Source organism: Haliotis asinina, chromosome 15, assembly GCF_037392515.1.
Source record: "Haliotis asinina isolate JCU_RB_2024 chromosome 15, JCU_Hal_asi_v2, whole genome shotgun sequence".
Classification (NCBI taxonomy): Eukaryota; Metazoa; Mollusca; class Gastropoda; order Lepetellida; family Haliotidae; genus Haliotis; species Haliotis asinina.
The window spans coordinates 27,350,275-27,378,087 of NC_090294.1; the positions used below are offsets into that span (position 1 = coordinate 27,350,275).

Below are 27,813 nucleotides of genomic sequence, written 5' to 3' on the forward strand. Positions count from 1 at the left end.
AAGGGACACCTTTTTTTATTATGTCAGTAAGAAGCTGAGGTGAGTGCATATACCCCAATATATGTAATATGGGCCAAGTTATTGTCGAAAATGTGTGATATTGTGCCTTTAACCAACTGATTAATATCAAACTGCCCTATAAACCTATACACAAAAGGATCATGCGCCATCATGATACTTTAATTATTTTTTTATTTGTGCTTTAATTATTGTAACATAGAAACGTGCGTACTAATAACACAGGGAAGAGTCTCATTCAGCCTTATTCAGTTTATACTGCCGGTGTGACGTTATATATTAACTCACTCACTCACTTACTGAGTTTAACCAACAAGTGACAGATGTGTCATTATACATGCAGTTGGTTCTTTCCATATACTTATGATGGGTCAAATAGTTGAGAAACATGAGTGGTCACGCACAAGTTTTTTTATTGAAAATCCAAAGCACAAAACGTTATCGAAAGCAGTTACATTCTATTGTTTATACGCCCAGCATTTTATCATAAAAAATGGAATACCTTCTTCTACAAGCAAAACGCAAAAATGAGATTTGCAATTCAACATCCTAAAAGGAATTCATAAAACAGAAATATTTGCTGTATTATTTGTAAGCAACGCCATCTGAAATGATAAACAACTTCTTGAAGTAAATTACAATTACAAATTAAGATCTGATAGCGTCAAATATATCCCCCCAAAATACCACTTTTCCATGTGGGTCCTCTGTATACTCAAGATAATTGTTGTTTCGAACCATCACTGACATATCCTTCCATAAAGCACTGATTGGCGCATATTTATACATGACAACAAGCAGTACGCTAAGACGGCGATCATTTCCTTCTAGGCGGGCCATATTGAAGACAAACTCTCCCCAGTGGCTGACAAGGAAAGAAGGCGACACAAGGACCAGAGTTTTCCGGCTTTTTCTCACAACGTCAACAATGGTGTCGGCTATTTGATCACCTGGAATAGAGTCTCTGTCGTGGATCCACACTCGCAGTTCCCGTTTTGTTTCAAGCTCTGGGAGTAGTGAGTCAATGACAAAGCGTCTGTCTGAGGACGCATACGAAACAAACACATCATATTGGAAATCATCATCTTCAGCCTGCTGCACTCGATATTTGCTTCTGCTCACATAGTACATGTACCTTATCTTCCATCTGTGGCGGTAACCAATGGTGAAGCCAATGATTCCAACCACAAATATGGTCACCGATAAAGACGAGGCCAAAGCTATCACGTTTCCAAGGTTACAACTTTTGTTGAGAGTTCGAAAAATAACATCGAAATTTGCCAGTGCAGTTTCATGACCAGGTTCAAGTTCACAATGCATGTTTTCCAGGCTGTGGACACGACGTATGTTTTTACTCAACCAGTTCAAGAAGTCTAACCCTTGGCATGTGCATGATATTGGATTGTACCGTAGGTATAATTGCATCTTGGGCAAGTCGTCAAAATGACTCAGAACATCTCGAGATAACGTTTCTATTTTGTTTCCTGACAGGACAAGTCTTTTCAGCGTTGTAGGGAGGTTGACTTCAAATGACCGCAAATAGTTGTCAGTCAGAATGATCACTTCGACACTCTTCAGCCCTGAAAAGATTTGTCTCGGAAGGAATGCAATTCTGTTCTGTGAAAGGTCAATGAGACGGGCTTTGGTTAAGTTGTGAAATATATATCCTTTTGTATCTTTAGCTAAAGCTCCCCCGAGGATGTTGTTTGAAAGGTTGAGTTTGGAAACAGAATTATTTTCAGAAAAGTATTCCTTTCCTATTTCTTCAAGGATATTGTTGGAAAAGTCATAATGCTCAACCTTTTCCATACCTGCAATAGGTCCGTTCAGGGCAGTCAAGAAGTTGTCATTGACAATCACTTGTTTGATGTTATTCTTCATAATGCCCCCGGGTGTGATCTTACCAGTAAAATAACACTCTGACGCAATAAGGACTTCGAGGTTAGGAGGAACGGGTATATATGACGACAGAGAGAATGGACGTGTGTCTGCACTTCGCTTAAAGAATGGCATTGGCGGCATTTTGTTAATTCCTGAAACATCAATAAACTTTAAAGCAGTAAGGGCAAACCCATGGAAAATGTAAAGACCAAACTGAAATTTGTTATCTCGGGCTGATATTAACTCAAGATGTCTCGGCATGTAGGTTATGGCTTCTTTTTCAACCCCTATGATTCCATTTCCGTCCACATGTAGTTCCTTCAAAGGCGTGTTCGCAAGGTGTTGAATGTGTTTTGCTTCGAAGTGTATGCATACATCATATTCCGGATTTATACGGTTTATATTCAGTTTTTCCAAAGAAGAATTTTGCAAACCGAAGGTGGAACTTGTGAAATTTGGGAAGCCAAAATGTCTGTTGTCGGACATGTCTATGGACTTGATCTGCTTCAGTGGTTGAAAGGTGAGAAGGTCTGAGTTATAAATGTTGCAGTGACTGATCCGTAGGGTTTGAACTGTGGCTACATTGGTGAATGTGGAGTTGTGCAACACCGGCAAATAACAGTATCCCATTCTCCCCGATAATGTAAGATTCGCCAGATTTCTCAATTGACTGAATCCAAGTCCAAAATCAACCGGAAGTCCATCAAGATGGAGAACCTTCAAAGAGGTCAGGTGTTTCAGACTCTGATCTGGGTAGGAGGCGTTCGGACGAGATGTCTCGTTGTCGTTATCTACGATCTTTAACTCTTCTAAGTCCTTTAGATCTTTAAACACATCGGGGTGATAAGTTTTGGAGTCCAGTACCAAATGGTTGAACTCCAGGTTTAGCGTCTTCAGTTTGGATATTCCATAAAATGCATTTTTATGAATAACAAAGATGGAATTATTAGAGAGGTCAAGAATTCGAAGATGAGGAAAGCGTTGAAACATGCGATCTGTCAGGTTCATCAGCGAGTTGTTGCTGAGAAGTAATGTGGTGGAATTGACTGGCAGCTGAACAGGAAGGCTCTTCAGGCGTAGTCCAGTGCAGTTGACCATTACACCTTCGTAACATAGGTCTCTGCCACACGTGCATGGGGGACATGCAGCATGAGCGGTCTTCATTCCATCAGCGAAGAGCATACATGATATGTGTATGTACAGCAGTGCAGCTAAGCATGCACGGGGGCCCATCTGAAAGGAAAGTACAATTTCATGTATATAATACTAAACTACCAAGACAGGAATTTGAAAGTTTTTGCAAAGAAGCAAAGCTTTTACGAAAAATGTGAAATATACAGCAAACACCTGTATGTCGAAGTTGAATTGGTTTAACTTCACTGTGCCCCGAACATAAATGTTGTGACAAAATATTGTGACAATGGATTTAGTGGGGTGTGTTGTCATATGCATAGTTCAGTTATATACAATAAATTTCAGAACAGACCATACTTAATCTTAATCGCTTGTTAATCCCCCCACTGCCATTTAGTTAACCACAAGTGACAGTGAGGCTCCCCCGATGAAGGAGCCTACATAAATACTTCGAGTTATCGGAGGTTCAACACAACCACAGAACGATGACTAGGTGGAAAATACTGGGAGAGAGCTTTCAGTTCTTGGCAATTGTAAGTTCGGCACAAGGGTGTTTGGCTGTACATATATTGGCTTCCATGATGCCACACCTATTTCCGGGTGAAACGTCTTGATGCTCCTTAGAGTTTGTATCACTTAGACACGATGTCATCTTAAGCCGTGCCCCTTACCTTCCATCGCAGACCTAAATGTACGACTCCGACTTACTACTAAGTTTCCGAATCCTACATAAGCTGCTTGGACTGTTGAAAACACTTTCGGAGCTCTATCAGTTTCATTTGGGATTGGGTTTCGTATTGGTAAATATTGGATCAGCCAGATAGTGTGTTATATGGAGGAGGGTAGCGGGAAGGGGGGAGAGGGAGCTAGCCTGCACGCACCTTGGCCTTATAATCCACTGGCGAATGAGGACGAGCCACTTTTCTCGAGTTTATATTAAAAAAGTAACTCTGCTTCCTGCTTGAAATTGCAACAGGATAATATCGCCTTTCTAGCTGGTGGTTGTTCGACAATAGCGATTATAAAAGGTTTCCCAGCAATGAGCTGGCTCAAAACACTGGTTGGTGATAATGATTATGAGAATTGATTAGGGTGAAAAAGAACGTGTGATATGGGGGACAAAGGTTCTAGGTTCTTCACCCTGCAGGACAGTATCTTCAAAACTATCCGTTGATCCGTTGATCACACCATATGTACAACAGTCAAGCCATTATTTTCGCATACAAGCTACCGATGCCATACCAGAAATATGGTTTCGTTGTGTAGAGGTTTAGTTGATCGATGAATGTAGAAGCTGTAGATTTGTTGAAAGAGGCAGGGAATAAAGTTGATAAGACATATTAAATAAGCTCTAGAATAACGATTCCCATTTCTGAAATATTTCGTGGAAATTACAAACAAATCCCCCAAATGACAAAACAACTAACCATACTAAACCTTTTACATAACATTTGCTCCTCTTTTGGAACACATAGAGTTTTGTTTTATCAAAAGTATTGGAATAAAGTCAATAATCTCGCTGTTTCAAGTATTCGGAGTTTAGTTACGTTTTTATATTTGCATCTAATCTTACTAACTCAAGGACAAAAAATTTCATGCATGACTACCTCAATCTCAGAGTCTCGTCGCCAAGACTCACCCATCTGTGTTCAAATCGTTTATTTGTATATGCAAGACAAACCACAAAATAATGAACATTGTACCATGAAACACACCATACCCACCTTGCAGCTTCTGAGACGACTGTAGACTGCAGGGGTGTCGCCGACTTTGTGAAAACTCCCAACAGAATGTCCTTGTGATGTCAACTTCCGCACAATACTATTGTTCTGTGTCGCGTCAGAGCCGATAGAATGAGTGGAGTAGCTGTTTCCTGACCACAAAACTATGTTGCCGCATTGGTCGTTAATAATACTCAAAGATGTAGACGCAGTCGCAGTGCAGCGAAATATTTATATAAACGGCAAGACTGGGTTTCCTCTAAAAACATATGTATGTAGTTTTGCTAACAAAATGGGCGTGTACTGAATGACGAGAGTTGAGGTTGGACTGCATGCTGCCTTATCAAAAATGCCTTTATCGAGGTTCACGTTAATCAATTATTAATCGATTGCTGTCACGCTTCAATAATATCAGTGTGGCGAGGGGTGGTGGGATAGCTTAGAGGGTAAGGTGTTTACCCGTCACACCGAAGACCCGGGTTCGACTCTAAAAAATAGGGAAAATGTGTGAAACCCATTTCTGGTGTCCCCCACCGTGATTTTAGTGGAATATTGCTAAAAGGGGTATATAACTATACTCAGTCACTAGTGTGACGACGTGACCAGATCGCCCGCACGAATTGCCATGTGAGAAATGTATGTGGTTTTATACATTTTTGTCCAGTACTCCAGTACACCACGTCGGGAACGTCAGAGATGTGCCGCATACATGAAACGTCAACTATTATGATGTCATAGACGTAGGATGAAAATCAATGACTCATCACAATATACACACTTACATGAGTTTATTATATTGCTGCTACACGATCCACTTCACCTCAACACATCTCTTACTCCGACAATGCCTGCTCATTGCACATGAAGAGTCGAGGTGAGGTGTGATGTGCAATCGGGATTAGTCTGAGATAGAGACATGCACATATGCAACCAGGGTACCTTGTATCTGTTACCTCATGGCGAGGTGACGTGATGTACAAGCGAGACCAGAATTAGACAGAGACATGCACACATGGAGCAAGGTGTCTTGTATCCATTACCCCATGACGTGGTGAGGTGTTATGTACAACCGGGATCAGTATTAGATAGGGACATGCACACAAGCACAGCCAGGGTACCATGTAATGTAAATCCGGATCAGTATCAGCAGAGACCATATATTCTATTATATGGTCTCTGGTATTATATAGATACATACCCACATGCAGTCAGAGTACCTTGTATCTATTACCCTATGTCGAGATGACGTGTGAGTGAGTTAATTCTTGGCGTTTACAGTGTGGGTCAGCGGGGCAGTAAGCCTAATGCATCCTTAGTGATTTAATTTTCGACCAAATAGTAATCCGATGTGGACCACAACAGGGGGTGAAAGGATGGACAATGACCCACGGCGTGCAGATAATGCGACAGTTAGATCCAGAAAACCGATCCTCACTGCACGCTCGAGATCTGACCCGACCTCGGGGCCCTACAGAGGTTACATCCACCAAATGCTGTTCAAACAACCATTCTATTTACAAACAACTTCGGCGTATTTGCACATCTCTGAACACGGAAGGTATAGCGCTTCCCTCAACACAATGCCGTCCCACTAACGAACATTGTGCAAACATATCATGTTCTACTGTACCATACAATTATTCTTGAAGAGCTATCATGTAACGTAGCATCTAGGAATACGGGTAAAGTGCACAGCTCTTTGTTTTTACACTATAATATATCACATCAACGTGACAACAGAAAACTACTTTTGTAACGAATATGCTTATAACGAACTGATGGATGTAACGAGCTTTGGTTGCTTTTCATAGAAAAATGAATATAGTGAACTGTTACATATAGCAACACCACTGTAGTGGTGCAGTTGATACACTGTTCCCTTATAGTGGTCCCTTTGAGTTCGTTATAACTACAGTTGATACACACTGGCAAGTCATGCATGTACGCTGTTCCCTCGTAGTGGTGCCTTTGCCTTCGTTACAGCCATTGTTGACACACACTAGTGACTCTTTTCCCCTATTGTGGTCCCTATCAGTTCGCTATAACCGGTGTTTATTCACACTGGAGAGTCATATAGTCTGTTCCCCTATAGCAGCCCTTTTCAGTTCGTTATAACCGGTGTTTATTCACACTAGGAAGTAATGTACTCTGTTCCTCTATAGTGGTGCAGTTGATAAACACTAGTAAGTCATAGGTTCTGTTCTCTTATGACACTCGGTCCTCAGTTCCGGCATCCACGTCAGTCAACACCACTGGGTTGTCAGCTGCAAATTGGGAGGGATTCCGTTCCCTCCTCTGACAAGGTTTACAAGAGATGCCAGTATTATATGTGGGAGATATGGGGAGGAAAACACAACAGCTGAGCTTGCTGAGGAGCGAGGAGATATATGGCAACTTGTAGGGGTCATCTGTACACACGTCAGGAAGTGCTGTTCCTGATGACTTGTCGCACCGTGTGGATAGGCCTCGTTCTTCTCGAGTACCTGAAACAAAATAAGGTACAGTAAACTTCTGTCGAACTGACACGTGTTGCATATTTCAGCAGTCGACATGCGTGTGTCGATTTATGTTTACACAGAACTAGTTGAAATAGCTGTTCTTTTGCGAAGATCATAAAGGCAACTGATTGAATATTTCTGCATATGCTATGTAGCTTTGTTGGTCTGAAGGAAGTGTTTGATGGGCAAAGGGCGGAGCAATAACATAGTATTTAAAAAAAAACATGTATGGAACTTGATGTAATGATTTCTTATTACTCTTTGACATTTATTCGTCATTGAACCACAATTCTCTGATGTCACAGACCACAGCTCCTACGAATGTGTTTTGTCCAGAAAGGGTAAATGACTTTTCATCACTAACTCAGAATTCCCCCATTCAGCTTTATTCGGTGATTGATGTCATGAGCGACGATCCACGCTGTCAGGTTACGATGACACAAGTTACTGAGTCTGCAGGGTTTCTTGCAAACGCAAATAGATACAACCACAAGACTCCAAAATAAGGTCTTACCTGGAGCTAGATTATCAAGGGTGCAGCCAACAAAACTGGAGACAAACATAGGGGTGGACAGCAGGATGACGATGACCTTGTCAAGTTCTTTTATTCCTGGAGCGGAAAGTGTAAACTGTCATCATTGTGAGAAATGTGTGGGTGAGAGAGTCGAGTTTTCTGTTTTGAACAATATTTTGTACTACTTGGTCAGGCCATCTTCAGCTGGATAGTAGATCGAAGTGGTGTAAGTCTTGGACCTGTACAACGTTTGTGTAAGACACCCTCATGGATCGTCCATCCGTATTTTTATGTTTCTCAACTCCTCAACCTCGGCCAGCAAGAGAGGAGGAAGGCGACTTTAATTTAGGAAAATATAAATAAAAGTGACTTTAGATTACTGGGCAATGTTCTTTCAATCAATGCCATGTAGATCGAGTCGCTTTGCTTTACTGATGTAGATGAAGAACGTCGGTGGTTTTATGAGAAGCAAGGGAAGAGTATTATTTTTATCCCGTTATGGCTAAAACTCCAACAGCAGCGGGGAAATATCACAAAGAAACTTCATTTTATTTCACGTCGGAATGAAAATTCAGTGTGGCCGGGGAATGCGGAATGAAACAATAAAAACAGTCAGATGATACTGACAAAGCTAGAGCCATAATCAGACCAACTTTGAAATTAGAATTTCAACCATTAACATGCAAAATCGTTATGACAAGCATTGGTTAGCAACAACCAGATTCTGCTCTTTTCTGGCGTGTACCTGTATTGATAGAGTTGTCGTTCTTGGTCACCCAGGCCGGCAGCAGCAGGCCAAGAGCCAAAGAGAGCCCTATGATCATCAGATTCCGGGAGGATGAAAGATTCACCAATCGGAACATGGACACGCCCACGGCAATAATCATGCCCATTGTCATCAAGCCGAATCCACCAATTACAGGGTCGGGAATAAGAGAAAAGACTGCTCCAAACTTGCCAATGAAGCCCATTACTATGGTAAGGAAGGCAGCCGTCACGAACACAGCTCGACTGGCCACCTACGGAAGATAAAGTCGACAGTAAGGAGTAACCATTTAACAAAATAACTTTTGTGTGTTTTGAAAGAAACTAAAAAGTCGGAAAAACGTTTTGATGCAAGTGTTTCAAGAAACCCAACACAACAAAAAATGTCTTGACGTAAAGAGAAAAAAATGCCTTAATTTCTATCTTTAAAATGAAACTTTGAATTACTAAACAGTGTCACATTCAAAATTGTGTCAACACACTCGAAACGTCAAGAAAAAAACATTTTATCGAAAAAAGAATGTTTTTGATTCAAAACATGACTCGTTTTCAATACATTTTCAAATCACTTTCACAGAAATACATTAATGTCTCAAACCGATTTGATTTGTGCTCATTTTTAACCAGGGATAAGCTTGTTTTAAAGACATGTTTTCAGAACTAGTTTTGGCTTGGCCACTACCTGACATGGACTCTCTCCAACATTCTCCTCGCCTCTAAGGGCGAGGGTACTAGATATATATGTATCTTTCATACAAAACCCCAGGTATTATGAAAATATAAGTAACCATAACCATAGTTGAAGCTTTTCACCTACATATTTTAACACGAACTTGCATTGCTGTACCTCTTCATCTCAGAAAAAAATCATTGTGACTGCCAAACTTTGTGACGAGTCAACGATCATGAAAATGTCGCCTGGAAACAGCTATCTACCCATAACAACCTGTGTTCAGTTTACCTTCTGAGATCATGAATATCTTGGTATTGACAAAACGATTTATCCTTTTCACTATTTTCATAACGTTTAATACTTCCTAATGTATACCCAGTTGATCACACAATGCCATTTAAAAAGTCAAATTAGGAGATAAACATCATGTTTTGGCCAATTTCCGGGTGTTATTGAGTATTTGAAGCACGGGAATTCCTTTGAAACCGACGGCGTCACCTAGTGACTGAGGACAGATCCACGGCCTAGTGGTTGTGATTACCCAAATGTGTGATCGGACAAAGCTCCAGGCGTATTATCTTTGTGACGAATTAGAAACTTCGCATTCATAGCAGTTGCAATTGACCACAGATCCTCAAGTTTTACCTCAGAGGTGGCTTCGAGATTGTGAATACTTCGTGATTGACCAGTCAAGGACTTTCGTCTTTGTGGCGAATTCAGAATCTCAAAAACCGACCCCTTAACCACAAAGCCACTAGTTTTGTCTTTGAGTAGACTAACAGCTAGTCTCCGAAATGAACATATTTTACTGAAAAAAACGTTCATAGTGAAAAAAAATAAAAAAATGAAATGGAGCCCTGAGACTTCCTTCATTTTCAGAAGCTAAGAAAATCTAGACTTGCCACATTTTCTAGACTTGCGTGGCTTTCTCGGATATATATACTTCAGGGTCTGTACGACAGACTAGTGTTTGAGGTGTTTGCGGCATTATAAATTCACGGCCTGTACACAGTTTTCACAGGGTCTTGTGGCGGATCTGATATCGTGTTACGTAGAGGTGTTTGCGGCATTGTAAATACACGGCCTGTACACAGCTTTCACAGAGTCTTGTGGCGGATCTGATATCGTGTTACGTAGAGGTGTTTGCGGCATTGTAAATACACGGCATGTACACAGCTTTCACAGAGTCTAGTGGCGGATCTGATATCGTGTTACGTAGAGGTGTTTGCGGCATTGTAAATACACGGCCTGTACACAGCTTTCACAGAGTCTAGTGGCGGATCTGATATCATGTTACGTAGAGGTGTTTGCGGCATTGTAAATACACGGCCTGTACACAGCTTTCACAGAGTCTAGTGGCGGATCTGATATCATGTTACGTAGAGGTGTTTGCGGCATTGTAAATACACGGCCTGTACACAGCTTTCACAGAGTCTAGTGGCGGATCTGATATCATGTTACGTAGAGGTGTTTGCGGCATTGTAAATACACGGCCTGTACACAGCTTTCACAGAGTCTTGTGGCGGATCTGATATCATGTTACGTAGAGGTGTTTGCGGCATTGTAAATACACGGCCTGTACACAGCTTTCACAGAGTCTTGTGGCGGATCTGATATCACGTTTCGTAGAGGTGTTTGCGGCATTGTAAATACACGGCCTGTACACAGCTTTCACAGAGTCTAGTGGCGGATCTGATATCATGTCACGTAGAGGTGTTTGCGGCATTGTAAATACACGGCCTGTACACAGCTTTCACAGAGTCTAGTGGCGGATCTGATATCATGTTACGTAGAGGTGTTTGCGGCATTGTAAATACACGGCCTGTACACAGCTTTCACAGAGTCTAGTGGCGGATCTGATATCATGTCACGTAGAGGTGATTGCGGCATTGTAAATACACGGCCTGTACACAGCTTTCACAGAGTCTTGTGGCGGATCTGATATCATGTTACGTACCCTTCTAACTGATCCCTGTTGTCTGTATCTTACCTTTGTGACGGCGATAACTCCAAGGCTTTGGACGTACACAACACTTGCACACACGCCTCCCAGCATACCGCTGACTGCTCCAGACAACCCGTCCACTGCCATACCTCTGTTGATGGCATGAGAGGGTGGTGGAGGGGCTCCTGTTCCTAGAGCAACTGTTTGATAGACGCCAGGAAGTTGAATCACAGCTATCATCATAATAGTCAACATGGACACATAGCCCGAGCTACTGATAGCTGGTGGCCCATACTGAACTGCAAATACAACACAAACCACACAAATAAGCCATATTTCAGAAAAGTCTTAAACCTACGAATACACAGTGTCATTTAGAAAGTGGTCAAATGAAACATATGTTATATAGTGAGATTACACTTCTTTAATGGAAGTCGCGGTAGTTTTGTCGGTTTGGTGGACTTCGTGTGCTGGCGATTAGGTGCAAGCGTCACTTTGAGGGCGGGGGTTGCAATCCCGGATGGGACTCAACCCAACAAAAATAGTACAATCTGTATTTTCTGGTAAAGTGCCATCCCACATATAACATATGTTAAACTCTTAAAGCCAAAGTAATTATTCCTCATATTACATACTCAAGTTATACTCAAGTGCCCATTTAGGAATCACTTTGATCCAGCTTTCGTTTCGAATTTGTAAAGTTAACAATTAATCATATTTTTTTATATTTGTTCTCAGTTTTCAAGGTACCGTTGTACAAATAGATCTTAGCACTAAGGTGGTCGTAACTCCCATACATTAAATTATAATACTACAATCACAGCAATAAGGGTCTTTTTGTAAGACAGTTAAGTTACATTAACTGATCGTACCAGGTCTACCTACATGGTAAAGGGATATAAAACCAGTCTGCGTCATGAAGTGCGCTCACTCGGACATCAGTTCTAGCCAAGTGACCATGTATAGTGGAGTTGCTAGGTAACGTGTCTGTCACAGTCAGCACGTGACATACGAGGAATGAAACAGCCATTGCTAAAAGAATCTGTTAATGAAACAATTATTTATAATATTAAGCCTCCTCACTTCTATGACAGTCCATGCGTAATACGAGACATTCTTATGAAAGTGGTTTTGCAAAGAGAAAGTGGCTTCAAGGCATAGGCTATTGTGATTATAAGAGTACATACACTTGATAATGCATTAACTTGAAGGGTGTGATGCGAATATTCCAGTGTACCTGAATGGGTTGGGACCTTATCAGTTCGGTATGTGCCACATTGCCTCTACAACTGTGACGTGAATGAAAGTCATTTATGTTACAGTATTAGAGCTAGACTGATGGCAATGTATTTATTTTTAGAGACTATTTTCCAAACACTCACAGAATTGAGCTGAAACAGAGGGTACCGAATAACGTGGCACGTCTTCCCTCCACTGAACGCTGGAAGCGGAAGCTTCACTTTGACGAGAAACAATGAAAACAGCAGGATGAGAAGTATTGACCTGTTGAATGATAAAAACACCGTACAATCATAAAATGCAAAACTGGTATATGAGCATAACGCAGTACAGCAGTTGTTGACGACTGATTTCTTTTCAGTCCTTTTAATCATCTTGTACCAGAGCTACACTGTTGTTGAAAACCAGCTGTCTGGACCATCGGGACTCATAAATGACACCATGGCTAGATATAGGGAGATCAGTCTTTAAATTGTTATTAAGGACACAATGGCCTCAACGTACTGGTGTGCATAAAACCATCCATTAGGAGGGATTAAGTTACAGTGTGTTCGAATCTTGGAGTGTTAGCACCAAATCCACACCTGTGACCTGCCTTACTTTCGCCTTTTCAACAGGTAGTGCTTGACTTGCTATCATGTAACCTAGATACTGTTTTAAATTCTGATTAACATAATGCACAAGGTTCCTACTAATTGTCCTTTTACAGAAGCCGATAACGGAATTTTCAGCAAGTTCTTTTCAGGTCAGCTTTGAATTATGTTTAAGATAATGTACAAAGTTTCACTGTTTATCTTTACAGAAGCAAATTCTCTTTCGTTCGGCTTAATGTATTTTCCCGACGTTCTCACAGTGGTTTCAGAGACTACCATCAGGCTTCGCTGTGAAATACTATACAGTAAATGTCCTAACTGGAAGCTGTCCTAGTTGGCGTTCACACAGTGATATGGTGTCAAGCTTGTTGTTCCAAAGACATGTCTGCACAATCGAACCATGTATCATACTCGGGTCACCTCCAGCTCTGCATGACATTCTGTGAACTAGATAATGTTGATTTCATGCTGGAAACATGTACAAACAGAGGGCTACTTGTGTTATTCACTTTAGAACCATATATCACCAAAGGGCCACCATTTGTACACCCTGACTACTTACATGCTGGCGATGCCCCAGTGCTGTTCACACAGTGGTATCATGTACCCGCAGAGCGTCACCCCCAAGGTCGTCACACATGGCGCTACTGTCAGCGGCCCAATGAACTTCATTATGAAACCAAGGATTCCACAGACTCCAAGAAAAAACTGAGTTCCAGATGCCAGCATCAGGTTACCCTGGATCTGAATACGACGATGCGCTCAAAGAGTATTGTATTCTAACAAGCGTCTCCTATCTCACACTGTGCATTCTCCTTTTTCTTCCTCTTCCCATTCCTGAGGAAGGTATTGTACCGGGAATGAAGACCGGATGAAGTCACATCAATACTTCCTCTCATTTAGACATATTCATTAACCACGGTGGTGTTTGATCTTGCGAAGCCAAAATAAAAACTACCTAACTACATATCCTTGTGTCTCGTAGTGTACTGTGGTTGGGGCAGCTTTGACGTCCTCCAGCACCTAGTTGTGAATTTCTATCATCTTGTTATGGCGTCATAATGAAAATGAAGTGAAAAGAGGAATGTTTGACACTGTCTCCCCTTACCTCCTAGAGAGTACTGAAGCTGGGGTAGTTCATAGGATCGACCTAAATAGATTTGGTTTGGTTTAAAAGTAGTGATCGAACAGTAATCATCGGGTTCATTTTCACGCAGCCGTTCTTGGTTAAGAGCAATCACTACGTAATTAGACCTCAAACCACTCCGCTGGCACACAAAGCGGTACCGGGATATTCCAGTCTTACCCTGTCAAGATTTAGATTATTGTACACAAATAATGGCTCAAATACATAAGTTCCCTAGATCATCCCTGATCCAGCTTTCTCTTGGCTTCTCGTGATAGTCTTACCCGACATGGGTTTTGCGATCTGAATCGTACAATTCGACACACACACTATGATGTAGGATATATTCTCGAGGGAGAATGGGTGACGGTGTCAAGCCAATGGGTCACATTCAGGAGTTGACTGACCTGCAAGTACAAGGGTCTCCATGGCGTTCGCGTGCGGTGGTATATTTAACATGTCAGATAATCCCCCACTTAAAAATAAAGGGAGAAGGATAAGAGCACAGAGTGAGATAAGATAAGTATTAATAAATTTACTAATTTATTTCATAATTTACAATATTCAATGGAGCTTGGAAGAGAGATGTTGATGTTGCCAATTCCAACACACACTTCTATTTGTTTGTTTATATCTGTGTTGTGCATTTTACTAAAGGGTTTGACATAATCCAGTGTATCTTAGTCAACTTATTTTGGTTTTATGTTACAGTATCAAAGACATTTATGAAACCTCTCTCAGCCGTATCTTCCAAGTTGATGTCCCGTTTCCGTCAACATGTTCCTGCAGTGACTCTGAGGAAAGGAAACACCTCCAGGTGACACTCTGCATAAGGTTACAAATAATCATTAGATTTCTTTTTTTCATTTTCTTCAGAACTAGACACTTTGAAATAAAACCATCTTTTCTTCGATTTGAGAGTAAATAGGTGTTCCACTTTCTGTAAGAAAACCAATCACAATAGGCTATAAAGACGTCAACAATATAATTGTTTGCACCATGTCTACCCCTCGTGATTATTTGTGCTTGTCCTTTGATGAACGACGTAATAAACTGTGTGAACATTTACCATCTGACCATTTGGGGTCACTCAAGGTGGCAGTGATAGCGATGATGAATGCAGTATTGGGTCCCTGGACAAGCGGGAGTCTGAAGCAACGAGAATACCAGTGAGGACATTACCAATAGATAACGGAGATACATTCTGGAGACACAAACTATAATACGATGCTCTTTTCAAAACAATAACATCCTTGAATAATTGAAGAGGATTATTTAAACTTGTATTCAATTGTAGGAATAGTGCAGTTCCAATGGAATTGGAGTAGCATGGCGACCGGTAGTCATGAGGAATGTTAGAAATGCATCATCGTGGATTCTACTCCTAGATTAGTCCTAAAATATTACAATTCATCGTTTGCAGTGCTTTACATCAAGCTGTCACTTCGTGATATGGCTGCTGTTCATAGCAGTATCTACCAAAGGCACTCCCTTATTGAGCAATGGTGAAGACCACATTCCTTCTTTAAAGGGCATAGCGTTCCCTTCCAACGGTCTAGGCGTGTCTAGTGTAGGATAGATAGTCCTAGGAATAGAAGCGACTCTTTCCACATCGATATAAAATCTTGACCAAAATCAGAGTGGATTGTACAATCTGACGATGTTTCCACGTGTTTCAGCAGTATTACAGTTGTATGATGTTGTTTGTAAACAAATCGGCTCTGGACCAGACAATCCGGTGATTGCCAACATGTTATACTATGACAGAGCATGGGTACCTTTCTTATGAGCAGTTTATGCAATATACGGGAGAATCTTTTCATAGGGGAGATGCTGTTTTTTTAAATAAGCGTATATAAGGGGCGACCCTCAGTGGTAAGTGAGTGATTCTACACCTGCATTGAATGAATTGGATATACGTTAGCCCTGGGACGGCTCCAAATTCTATACCCGGGTACCCTGTTACCCTACCCTACACGTACACCCGTTATAATAATTCCTGACATCCAGTTTGTAATGATATTTTTCATTTCGGAGAATATGGCTCGTTACCCACCCGTCGTTACCTGTCCCACACGATATATCTTCTACAATAAGGGGCAAGAAGTTTCTTCATTTCCATGAAGCGGTGGATTCTAGACTCGTATTAAATGTATTAGGCATGTTTCAAGGCTTCTGACAGACTAACCGGTTCGTGGTTTTATTCTCTGTCTACGCGTCAGTTGGAAAGTGTTTTCAAATTAGTTAATGGATTGGTTTGTGGCTGACTGACGGTTTGGTTTTACGCTCTTTTTCGCAATATTCCTGCAATATCACGCACGGGGACAGCAGACATGGGCTCCCCACACTATACAAATTTTATGGAATCGAACCCGGGTTCTTCGGCTTGACGAGGTAACGCTTTAACCACAAGGCTACAACATCGCCCCAGATTGGTCTGTGAGACATTATGAAGCAGCAACTTGGTCAACACATCAAAATACAGTTACGTGTGTATTGCGTTCGTTATATATAGTCTCAACCGGGATCTCACATTGGGATCTCACATTGGTATCTCACATTGGTTCAGTTCACATTCGTCATTCTGAGTGCATCAAATGTGTACACATGTGTGCATAAATGTGTTTGTCAGAGATAAATATATGAATAGGCGTACACTTGTGGCAGATTTGGAATGCGGTCTATATATATCACTTGAGTTTGTGGTTGTAAAAAGCCCTAACCCTTGGGACAGTTTATGACGCCTTGCCAAACGTGAAATACAGTTCACCAGGCCACTGTATAACACAATTATATCACATGGTATGCAGCCTGTATTAAGTAATTTGAGACTAAAACAGGGACCGGTGTTAGATTCAGGTTTGAAATAATTTGAATGTTTGAAACTAAATACTATTCTCTCTATTCTTACAGTGAGTGAGTCACGTGAGTACCACGGGAAATGTGTTCCACTTATTGCACTTTTGTCGAGAATCGAAGCCGGCTCTTGCACGTGACGAGTGAAGTCAGTAACCAATCGCACACCTCTTCTTTAGCTACTGCCTGGTTAGAATAGACGCACCTACCTGCATCCAAAACATATCTGCAACAGGCTGGCCAGTCCGGATGTGAACAAGCAGAGACTCAGCATCTCTGACCTCACTTCCGGTAGGTCATCAGCTCCAATTCGGTTGGTTATCAACACAGCAGCTGACAAAGCTCCGGTTATTCCAAGCAGCGCTTGCTGTAATGCGAAACAAAGTTCACACAAATAGCAACTGCTGTCCAAACATAAGGATTTTCAAAAAATTCAAGAAATATGCAAATTGAGAAAATGATGCCCTGATTCACAGGTATGTTTGTGATGTGTCCTGAACACACCAAACGGCCTATGTTTTTGTTTTTGTATTGTGTGCTAGCACGGCACACAGCAATATTCGGCCTGTAAATAGTCGAGTCCGTAAATAATCCAGTGATTGACATCATGAGCAGTTGGGATACGATGACATGCATCAAACAAGTCAGTGAGTCTCAGTAGCCTATCCCGATTCGTAAAACTATGGAATCCTGAAGATCAATTCTTACCCGTACCTTTTCCAGTGTACGTCCCGAATTGTTACCACAATGCTGATACAGCTAAAAACTCCCGTTTTTGTATTGAACACGTTCAGATATGTACATGACAGAACAATATAGTTGGATAATTGTTGGCTGCCGCGCAAAAAAGTCCAGATGACTTGATCATAAAAAAATGGTTTGTTTCTTTACCTGATCATAAAAAATGGTTTGTTTCTTTACCTGATCATTAAAAATGGTTTGTTTCTTTACCTGATCATAAAAAATGGTTTGTTTCTCTACCTGAATTCCATAGATGGGCCAGAACGCAGGCGGGGGTGGCTTGTCTATGGTGTAGAGGAGCTTACTGTGGCTGATGTCCATTTCCACGATCTGGTCCTCAGAAGTGGGCTCTATATGGTTCGGACGACCATCCATTACTTGTTCTGCATACGCCATCACTTCTTCAGAGGTGGGCTCTTGACGATTCGGACAACCATCAATAATTTGTTCTCCATACACTCTGTGGTCTACAGATGTGGGCTCTTGACGATTCGGACAACCATCAATAATTTGTTCTCCATACACTCTGTGGTCTCCAGATGTGGGCTCTTGACGGTTCGGACAACCATCCATAATTTGTTCTCCATACACTCTGTGGTCTCCAGATGTGGACTCTTGACGGTTCGGACAACCATCCATAATTTGTTCAATATTCTTGTCTTCTGTAATAGACTCGTATTCATCCAAACAATCAGCCCCACTATTTAACTGATCTGCATTTCCGATGCAAGGTCAGCTGACCACGCACACATATTCATAAACAAATATGCAAACATTTTGTTAAATAGCACGTGTCAGTGACAAGGCGTTGAATCTCATGAACAAATGCAGTTGCAATTTGATATTTATCGAAGACAGGTCGTGAAACTTTACCTCTCCTTTCAAACCCTGCAGGAAATTTGGGCCAACCTGAGGTTGTGTTCCCAGCCTGTGAGTTGGGGTAACCATATTTCGTGTCGGAGTACCCCAAGAGGGCACTTAAAGTAATTCAGTTAACGGTCCTACTAAATAACGAAATGACAGGTCGTTGAATTCATTTAAGTAACACGTAGGGCAAGCCATACAGCCTTAATCATCCAGGAATGCATGACATGTACATTTACTATTTGAGGTTATTTCGACAGAATCCATGGTCAACACCCATTGGATAACACAGTTATATGGCCAGCAACCACTGGATAACTCAATTCCATGGTCAACACCCTCTGGACAACACATTTACATGGCCAACGTCCATTGGATAGGTCACATTACCAATCACCATTGCATGCCTGCTTGTTTTTATCCAAGCGGAACATGACATCAGTACCCATCGGGTCCAAAATTAAACGAAAGCTCTTTTGAAAAGAAACCCAATTATGCAGCTTTCTTTCCCCATACTTTTAAGCAAGACCTGGAGATATCACCCTTCAACAAATATACACATGTATCATCCAGTGTATAGCCGAACAGCAGAGTTCCTCAAACTTCACAGTCCCCACTGGAAACCCACTGGCTGCTAGGTGTGTGAGAGGCATTGACCAATGTCTAAGCAGAAAAAAATGGTTCATATCTTTCTTCACGTTTCTACTTGATGGTTCGAGGATATTGACTTCGGAGGCGGATTATTTCAGACTGTTCACGTAACACATTCAAGAGTATGCCAATATTACAGTAACTTGCATTTCTTAAAAATTCAATCATGCTCGTGTACAAAGTATTTATACAAGCGAATGCCATGACCTTGGACATTATCCGAATACAGTTTAACAACAACTCGTCTAACCTCAATTTTCTGAAAACTATAAGAGGTGGGGGAAGCTCAGTGGTTAAAGCGTTCGCTCGTCATGCTTTAGATGAGGTGCTATTCCTGGAACATTGATTGAAGCCCATTGTCCCTTTGTGTGATAATTGTTGAAATATTGCTAAACGCGACATACAACTATACCCATTCGGTCTGAAAACATTTACAAGCCCTTCGTGATTTTGATATGTTCCCCTGTTGACCTGATAAACTACCGACGAACGACAATAATTTACAATTACGAGACATACCAACAGCTAAAGGAGCCTGATTCAAGTATTTATCGATGACACGAAATGGTTTTCGTCTTTCTGCTTCATACACCTATACAGCTACTTACATGACATACCAAGACCTTTCGAATCGAACAGGGGTCTTCAGCGTGACGAGCCAAGGTTACGGCAAAACACACGCGCGCGCGTACGTGAGTATGCACACGCACACACGCACACACGCACACACGCATGCACGCACGCACGGACACACGCATGCACGCACGCACGTATACACGCACACACACCACCTCGTCTACACGAAGTGTGACAAACAGCAGAGACATGACATTCATCATTCCAGAAGTGGTATTGGCGCAATGTTTCGAAGACCACCATGACATTTGCCTTCTATAAGATTGATATTTACAAACACAGTGACAGATTTCTGATGAACGAACTCGCCATCACAGATGTCTTGGGTCAACATGTGTTCAGACCATCCAACTGTAAACAGTTAAACATTGATAACAGGGGGGTAGCGTTGTGTAGAAAGCACTCGTCCCTGTATAAGTAAACCCATGGAAATACGCGTTTAAAATCACAACTTAAATGATTACATTACTTTTAGATGATGTTGCGAGAGTATACGTTGTGTAATTTGTATTGTTATTGGCTGAGTGATGGTTCTTGTTGCGTCCCGATGTTTAGCGTGTTGAGTGATCGTTATTATTGGTCATATTTCGTATCACGGTAACGGTATTTTAGCAGAACCCATAAACGTCCACACAAGCAAGGTGAACAATACTGTCTTTCACTCAACGCTAACATGACGTTTTAAACAGGTTGTACCATGAGCAGATACTGCTAATAATGTGTTCTTATGTACTTTGCAACGCACGCCTCGCATTCAGTATTTGTATGTAAAGACATGTTTTCAATAGCTGACCACCATGTCTTAAAAGACCCGTGAAGGTCCCGGGGTAGAATAGGCCTTCAGCAACCCATGCTTGCCATAAAAGGTGACTATGCTTGTCATAAGAGGCGACTAACGGGATCGGGTGGTCAGACTAGCTGACTTGGTTGAAACATGTCACCGGTTCCCAATTGCGCAGATCGATGCCCATGCTGTTGATCACTGGATTGTCTGATCCAGACTCGATTATTTACAGACCGCCGCCATATAGCTGGAATATTGCTAATTGCGACGTAAAACTAAACTCACTCACTCACTCACTTAAAGCCGACATCTACAAGATGTGTATGCATACACACACACGCTCCCACACACACACACACACACACACGCTCTCGTACACAAACACAAACACACACACACACACGACCTCTTGCGCCTACTGTGGTATTACAACATGGGCAAATTGTCATATTTTACTTCTAGTTTTTACTAAATGTCGAAAAATATTCACAGTGTATATTTGACTTTATTTTACTCTAACTAACTCGACTTGCTCCTGGCAGCTGCCATTTTATCACTTATTTCCTCAGGATACAAGTAGTCGTAACTGGTCAAGCGATGCTACATACAATCACAACCGGTCAAGCGACACTACATTCAATTAAATGTTAGGTCACTTTGTATCCTAATCGTAACACAGGGCTTTGTCAACGCATGGAGCCTCATAGTGTAGCCATAGCTGACGAAATCAAACATAATCCATCAAAGGAACAAGCACAGTGGTAATCTTTGATTATCTATCTTTCACTATTTCGATATTCAGCGCTAGCGGCTGTCATCCAAAACTTGCGTAAGCTAACCAGCATGTCACATATTCTATTGTTCAAAATGACAATTAAACATGCGCGTGCGGACTTGCTTTCAAATTCGGACAGGAGGCATCGGGTATATAATTATACAGGATGGTTGCACACTAGAATCAATCTTGCTTTGCCTGAGATCCCTCTCTGTTTGTTTTTGAACTTAAGTCGCTTTTACTTTGCCATTTCTTTCAAACTTTGGTTAAAACCCTGGTTAAAAAATTAATTTAAGTTACATTTGGTCAAAATTTGTTCGAACTCACTAGCTGTCCCTACATTTCATTTGAATTGTGTGGTCATATACAGTGCTAAATACATGTATACTACAGCTGGATGTAAAAGGTAGGCGTACTGTAGAGGTTCACTTTTAAAATAGCTTATTCTTGCACAGGGTCGTGGATGCTAAAACAGTTGCGCAACACATTCAACGTGTACAACGTTATTGAAGTTTTCCCATATCTTTGTACACCACTTGCCATGTATGTTATATGTGCGATTTTTATATGTCATGTTAGCGCCAGAAGTTTTTATATATTTAAGTTCAAGATATCCATTTGTGACTGCATATTTTCGAGAATACAATAAAACTTCATGTAAACGTATCTAGCTAAACGCGCACATTCTGGCAATGTCTTACAAATATCAGTGTCTATATCACTGCACAAAATGACTGTATTACTAAAATTTACCAATGTTAGAAAATGTACGTGTCCGGCCCCCATATGAACAACGCTCGAAATCTACGTATCACCTGGCTCTCAGATTTACACACACTTAAAACAGTGTTAAAATGAACGAACAATCATCGCTGCATTTACATGTATTTCACAGATGTGTGATTCTGGCCGTTGTTGTCATTTGGTTTCCAGCATGTGTAACATACGTAAATGTTGTGATTGTAGGACATGCATTTCAATACATTTGAAATTTCGTATGACCAGGGTGAGGTTTGTTATATATTTAGTACACGCGTAAATGGTGGGTAGTGGGTAAATAAATAGTTTATAACAAGATTGACACTGCTTTAGCATGTATTTCATTGGTTCTGTAATATAACTGTCACACCGTGTTCGTTAGCGCGTACGACAATGTCATAATGTAATGAGATAATTAGGAACATTGGTGAACTGACACCCATGACTGAGCACCGCTGTTAACGTCCGTGCCTTCCTTCACATACACATGTCTGTTTAAAAGGTTCAAATATTGGTGGTTTTGGCCAGAGCGATGTGTATGGTAGGGAACGTGTGTGCTGGAATGTGAGGGAGAGGGTGTGGGATGGGGTAGGCCTAGGGTGGGGTGGTGGCGATATGTCTGTGTTTGGATACTAATAAGCCTTTCTGATCAGTAGGTTATATCGTTTATACTTTCTGCTAATGGAAATAGCATTGCTGTTTGAATACCTGATCCCTGGTACACTTCTTATATGTGAGGAGACACTGTTTATGTGCTTATCATCATGTGTCATTATTGTATGCAATATACCTATTAGTATATAATGTGGTGCTAAGTATAGAAACAAAACATGTTGTAATCTGAATAAACTTTTGAGGAAGCAGGTCTTGCTTTGTTAAATACGGTAAAGGGTTTGAATCACTAAGCATGTTTTGACAATATAACCGGGAGAGCCACATTCCATGTTCACCGTAACTATTGCCGGGAGAGCCACATCGTTTGATGCTATCTGTTTCGGAAATGTGGCTTTCCCGGCCTGTAACCATCATTAAGACGTCACGATCAGGCGCACATTGTGCAGTTCAGGCTCATTGTCACCATGGCAATTGTAAACTTGAGTTGAACCGCTCCGTTAGCTATTGCCCTGTATGTCAGTTACCTCAGCCGTTTCATTTGAAAATCAAACTATGAATTATGTGAATATTTCAAATAAATCATCACGTTGAAGTATTTACATAATATTGATCTCCATTTACTGTGTTTACTCTAATATTCGACAATGTTAAGTTTGTAATAGTTTTCATTATTCAAACAAGTATTCGAGTTACCTTTGTTCTTAAAGTAAAAGTTAGTGACTAATCCTTTAGTTTCGTCAGTGGATTATATTAGGTTATACATAGGTATTGCGTCATAACACCTATAATGCTGCGTCATCAAATATGTCAGTACTCGAATATTCCGATTGACCTCATTCATTGATTGTTCTGTTTATTGATTGACTGGCTGATTGATTGATTGGTTTAATTATCTATTGATTGTCTAGAGAATAAAGATTCCTGCTTTGCCTGAAACTCCCGTCTGTTTGTTTTTGAAGAAGTGGAGATCCTCGAGTTAATTCCCGTAATAGTTTTAGGCATAAACAGGCCCAACAAAAGCCTGTTTCAGTATGTTCGCCAACAGACTAAATTATAATACTGCATACGCCATGTCGGTTTACATGAATTAAAATCAAACCTTTGGAATCAAAGTTATTTTTCATACAGTTTTATTTGAATGACAAAAAGCTCAGCACGAACTAAGTCCATATCATTTTGACATTGGGCTCAACTGACTAAGACGGGACACGGCACTTTCTGCAGGCGTGAGTGAGTGAGTGATTTTACGCCGCACTCAGCAATATTCCAGTCATATGGTGGCGTACTGTTAATAAACGAGTCTGGACCAGACAATCCAGTGATCAGCATGAGCATCGACCTACGCAGTTAGGAACCGATGACATAGGTAAATCAGGTCAGCGAGCCTGACCACCTGATCACGTTAGTCGCCTCTTACGACAAGCATTGTTACCTTTTGTGGCGAGCATGGGTTGCCGAAGGCCTGTTCTACCCCGGACATTCGTACATGCCTAATCAGTTTTCCATTTAACATAGATAGATTTTTATCCTTGTGTATTACGAGCCATTTGTTTCAATAAGCAGGGTCTGAGTGCAGTCTGAAATAAAACTAAAACTGTATACATATTTTAGTTTTCAAAGTTAAAGTAAAACAATTTATTTGTTATAACGTTACATTTAAAAGGAAAAGCTCATATGAAATATTATCATTTAAACATCTTGCTTAACTATCCAAGTCGGGACAGAGATGAATAATTCAGCACCTTCCTTACAATTGTTAACAATAGTAACATGTCGTACGTTCTGCGGGGCGCGGACAATTTGTTGAAATCCGGCTTCATTTAGCGTTATAGTCAGTGCAGGATGGCATGACCACCCCGTCCTTGCGTACATCCTTTTGAATTACACTGCCTACCCATTGACAACACTTTCCTTTTCTCATGTCTTGAATGGTATTCTGACTGAATGTCCATAACCATCATTACTAGTAAGGACGAGCCTGTAAAACCATGTAAAACCATGTAAAACCATGCGTTTCAGGTTACTGACCTGAATAGTCTTACGGCTGCACTTGAAACGAGGCATGTCGAAAGTCTTGGTTAGAACAGTGTGCCCTAGTGGTTGAACTAGTGTTTGGGATTACATAACAGGTGGTTGAACGGGTGATTACATACCTATGGGATAACACTATTGGCTGCTAGTATAAAATGAGCATGAAGTTGTACTTACCTTATGATATCCATAGCAATCCAAAATATCCCATGAATCACACAAACATTGAATAACACATCCATTGGGAGAGTGCTAATCCAGGGTGTTCATGTTTTGCTGGGTATGACAAGAGACCTGTTTATGTGTCACGGGTTCAGGCTTCACTGTTGCCAAGTGGACGAAAGAACGGACAGAGCTCCTCGGTGGTTTAGAACATCTCGCTTATTGCCCGTGAATTCATACATCATTAGTAAGATGTTGTGTCAGCCATGTATACGTGATGGCTAACGGATGACATTTGAATGTGAATTCAAACTGTCACACGTCACAGGTTTAGAAGCCCGTGATTGTGGTGGTGAGCCAAACACGGGTAGAACGTACAACTCCCTATATCAGACGGTAGGGAAGCAGCCTTTTGATAGAATGATAGGGAAATAACAGGCTGTTGGCGACACATGTGAAACTACATGTTAGGTATCACTGTACTCCACAATGAATAAGACATTTGTCCACCAATCTCTTCTTTATTAATATAACAGTACTAAATAAATGGGTTTTTTTTCTACACTGCCATTCCAAAGATGGGAATTCGCCTCTCGATCAAGCCTATGTGAAACTACGTCATAGATTGCGTTCCCCGATGCCCATTTTGAAAAAAATGGCAAATAATATATTTAGACAAACCAAAACTGAAAAACTTTTTAAAATTCTTCAACTCATAAATTATGGATATTATGTCGCTGCATGCAGAATACTGTACATCAGAATCCCTGTAGAATTAACCATCTGTGTCATGAATCCCACACAATAACATGAATAAACACAGCCCCATAATACGATTTGAGACCTTAAGCACTACAACATTCTCAACAACGGGGCCCAGGAACGCATCCTTTCCAAAGTGCGAAGGAATATCTTGATGAAATTCAACATGGGGATAAACAGAGGTTTGAATTGTATACAATAGTTGCCATCGTCTGTAGAACCATGCAATGTGTTCAGGATAAGGTATAATATTCCTCCTTTCTAAAAGCTGCTTCACTAAGTCCACTTTCTCACAGGACGTTGGCCATGAGATAATCATGGTGAATGGATGTAATAATCTAAATTCTTCCAATCACTGAATAGTACTTTCTGATGAATGTGGTGGCTGCTGCTGCTGTTGCTGAGGAGAAGGAGGAGAGGGTTGTTGATGTTTCTGTCTTCTATGTCTCAACATATTGTCTGTCCTGGAAAAAGTCTGATTGCACACGGGACAGGTATTTGACTGCATTTTGGTCCAAGTATACATGGCTGGCGAACCCGTCTACTGTCTGCTTTAAGTCTTCCATTTCTTCATGCGACTCGTGGAGGGGGAAATCGTTTTATCAGCGTTCTGTATATGAATAAGCGCTAGTCTTGGCCTGTTCGACCACTAGTTGAGTTGGCGTAACCATATTAATCTTACGCTGCACTGAGATTTCTGGTTTCTCTTTGTCTTTGTTCCACTCTGGGTCATGCAGTTCCAAATACTGATCCACAAACAACATCTACACTGCCATTCCAAAGATGGGAATTCGCCTGTCGATCAAGCCTATGTGAAACTACATCATAGATTGCGTTCCCCGATGCCCATTTTGAAAAAAATGGCAAATAATATACTTAGACAAACCAAAACTGAAAAACTTTTTAAAATTCTTCAACTCATAAATTATGGATATTATGTTGCTGCATGCAGAATACTGTACATCAGAATCCCTGTAGAATTAACCATCTGTGTCATGAATCCCACACAATAATATGAATAAACACAGCCCCATAATACGATTTACATACAGAAAGTTGATGACACATTACTCACATGTGTCATGAATCTACTTTAAATCCCACACAATAATATGAATAAACACAACCCCATAATACGATTTACATACAGAAAGTTGATGACACATTACTCACATGTGTCATGAATCTACTTTGCATCCCACACAATGATCACAATCCAGCAATAATCAACATGTTTTCCTAGGTTCATCGTTTTCCAGACTATGCACGCAGCTTGGATAGTTCAGTGCGTAGATGTGCTCACATAGTCAACAGGTGTGAACTCACAATGCGTTTGAAGTAGTTCACAACCTGATATACAACAAGCAATAGGCTCATCTCCATGGCACAAATGGCTCTGGCTCAAAATGGCTAGGTTTGAAAACCAAAACGGCTCGCATCATCATCCATTTCAGAAAACTGTTTATCGTGTAAATGTCTTTGTAAGTTACTTCTGTGTTTTTGCCAATCTTGCACGGCCTGAAACACAGTCCACACTTATCACAAGAGGACATTGTTGGGAGGTTTTCTTCACGTTTGCTCGCGCTGAAAGTATAATTTGTCCTAGTTTGGAGGTCTCCTTTTAAACAGAATGCATTGGGATAAAGTCGCAAATGTGGATGTGTTTGGGGTTGAAAATCAACCAACAAGTAGCCATAAGGTTCCTGGGCAGAACTTTGAAATGGTTCCATGAAATGTTTGCCAAAGTCATGATGGGTTGTTTATCGATAGGATTGTTGAAAAGAAGGAGATAATGAGAGTTGTTTCTTCATAGTGCGGAAGCGTTACTGTACATATTCTGGTTCAAGGCTTTCACTGAGAGATTATGATAATGATTTCCTTCAGTAAAAAGAAGCTGGCTGTAGACATTGAGACCTTAAGCACTACAACATTCTCAACAACGGGGCCCAGGAACGCATCCTTTCCAAAGTGCGAAGGAATATCTTGATGAAATTCAACATGGGGATAAACAGAGGCTTGAATTGTATACAATAGTTGCCATCGTCTGTAGAACCATGCAATGTGTTCAGG

General features: G+C 41.0%; 2 protein-coding genes across 2 annotated transcripts; both read right to left on the minus strand.

The window, feature by feature from the left end:
- Positions 1 to 414: 414 nt before the first annotated feature.
- Positions 415 to 4,787, minus strand: LOC137266323 (toll-like receptor 4). Its single transcript, XM_067801807.1, has 2 exons — positions 4,758 to 4,787; positions 415 to 3,132 (listed from the first exon to the last, which is right to left on the minus strand). Exon 2 carries the CDS (start codon positions 3,130 to 3,132, stop codon positions 667 to 669), a length of 2,466 nt encoding a protein of 821 aa, XP_067657908.1. The 5' UTR covers positions 4,758 to 4,787; the 3' UTR covers positions 415 to 666.
- Positions 4,788 to 6,648: 1,861 nt separating this feature from the next.
- LOC137264955 (solute carrier family 23 member 2-like) lies at positions 6,649 to 18,343 on the minus strand. The gene is made up of 11 exons (XM_067800302.1): positions 17,945 to 18,343; positions 17,173 to 17,330; positions 15,177 to 15,256; positions 14,840 to 14,901; positions 13,544 to 13,725; positions 12,532 to 12,652; positions 12,035 to 12,191; positions 11,195 to 11,448; positions 8,512 to 8,785; positions 7,767 to 7,862; positions 6,649 to 7,237 (listed from the first exon to the last, which is right to left on the minus strand). The coding sequence occupies exons 1-11, from the start codon at positions 18,341 to 18,343 to the stop codon at positions 6,960 to 6,962; spliced, it is 2,061 nt and encodes a 686-aa protein (XP_067656403.1). The 3' UTR covers positions 6,649 to 6,959.
- Positions 18,344 to 27,813: the final 9,470 nt, after the last annotated feature.

Bases quoted from the DNA above. Each gene is read 5' to 3' on its own strand.
- LOC137266323 (XM_067801807.1), bottom strand. From the start codon at position 3,132: ATGGGCCCCCGTGCATGCTTAGCTGCACTGCTGTACATACACATATCA.
- LOC137264955 (XM_067800302.1), bottom strand. From the start codon at position 18,343: ATGGATGGTTGTCCGAACCGTCAAGAGTCCACATCTGGAGACCACAGA. The intron at 13,726-14,839 runs GTTTCATAAATG...CGTCGTATTCAG, and splicing joins GGAAGATACGGCTGAGAGAG to ATCCAGGGTAACCTGATGCT. The intron at 7,863-8,511 runs GTACACGCCAGA...TTTCCGCTCCAG, and splicing joins CGACAACTCTATCAATACAG to GAATAAAAGAACTTGACAAG.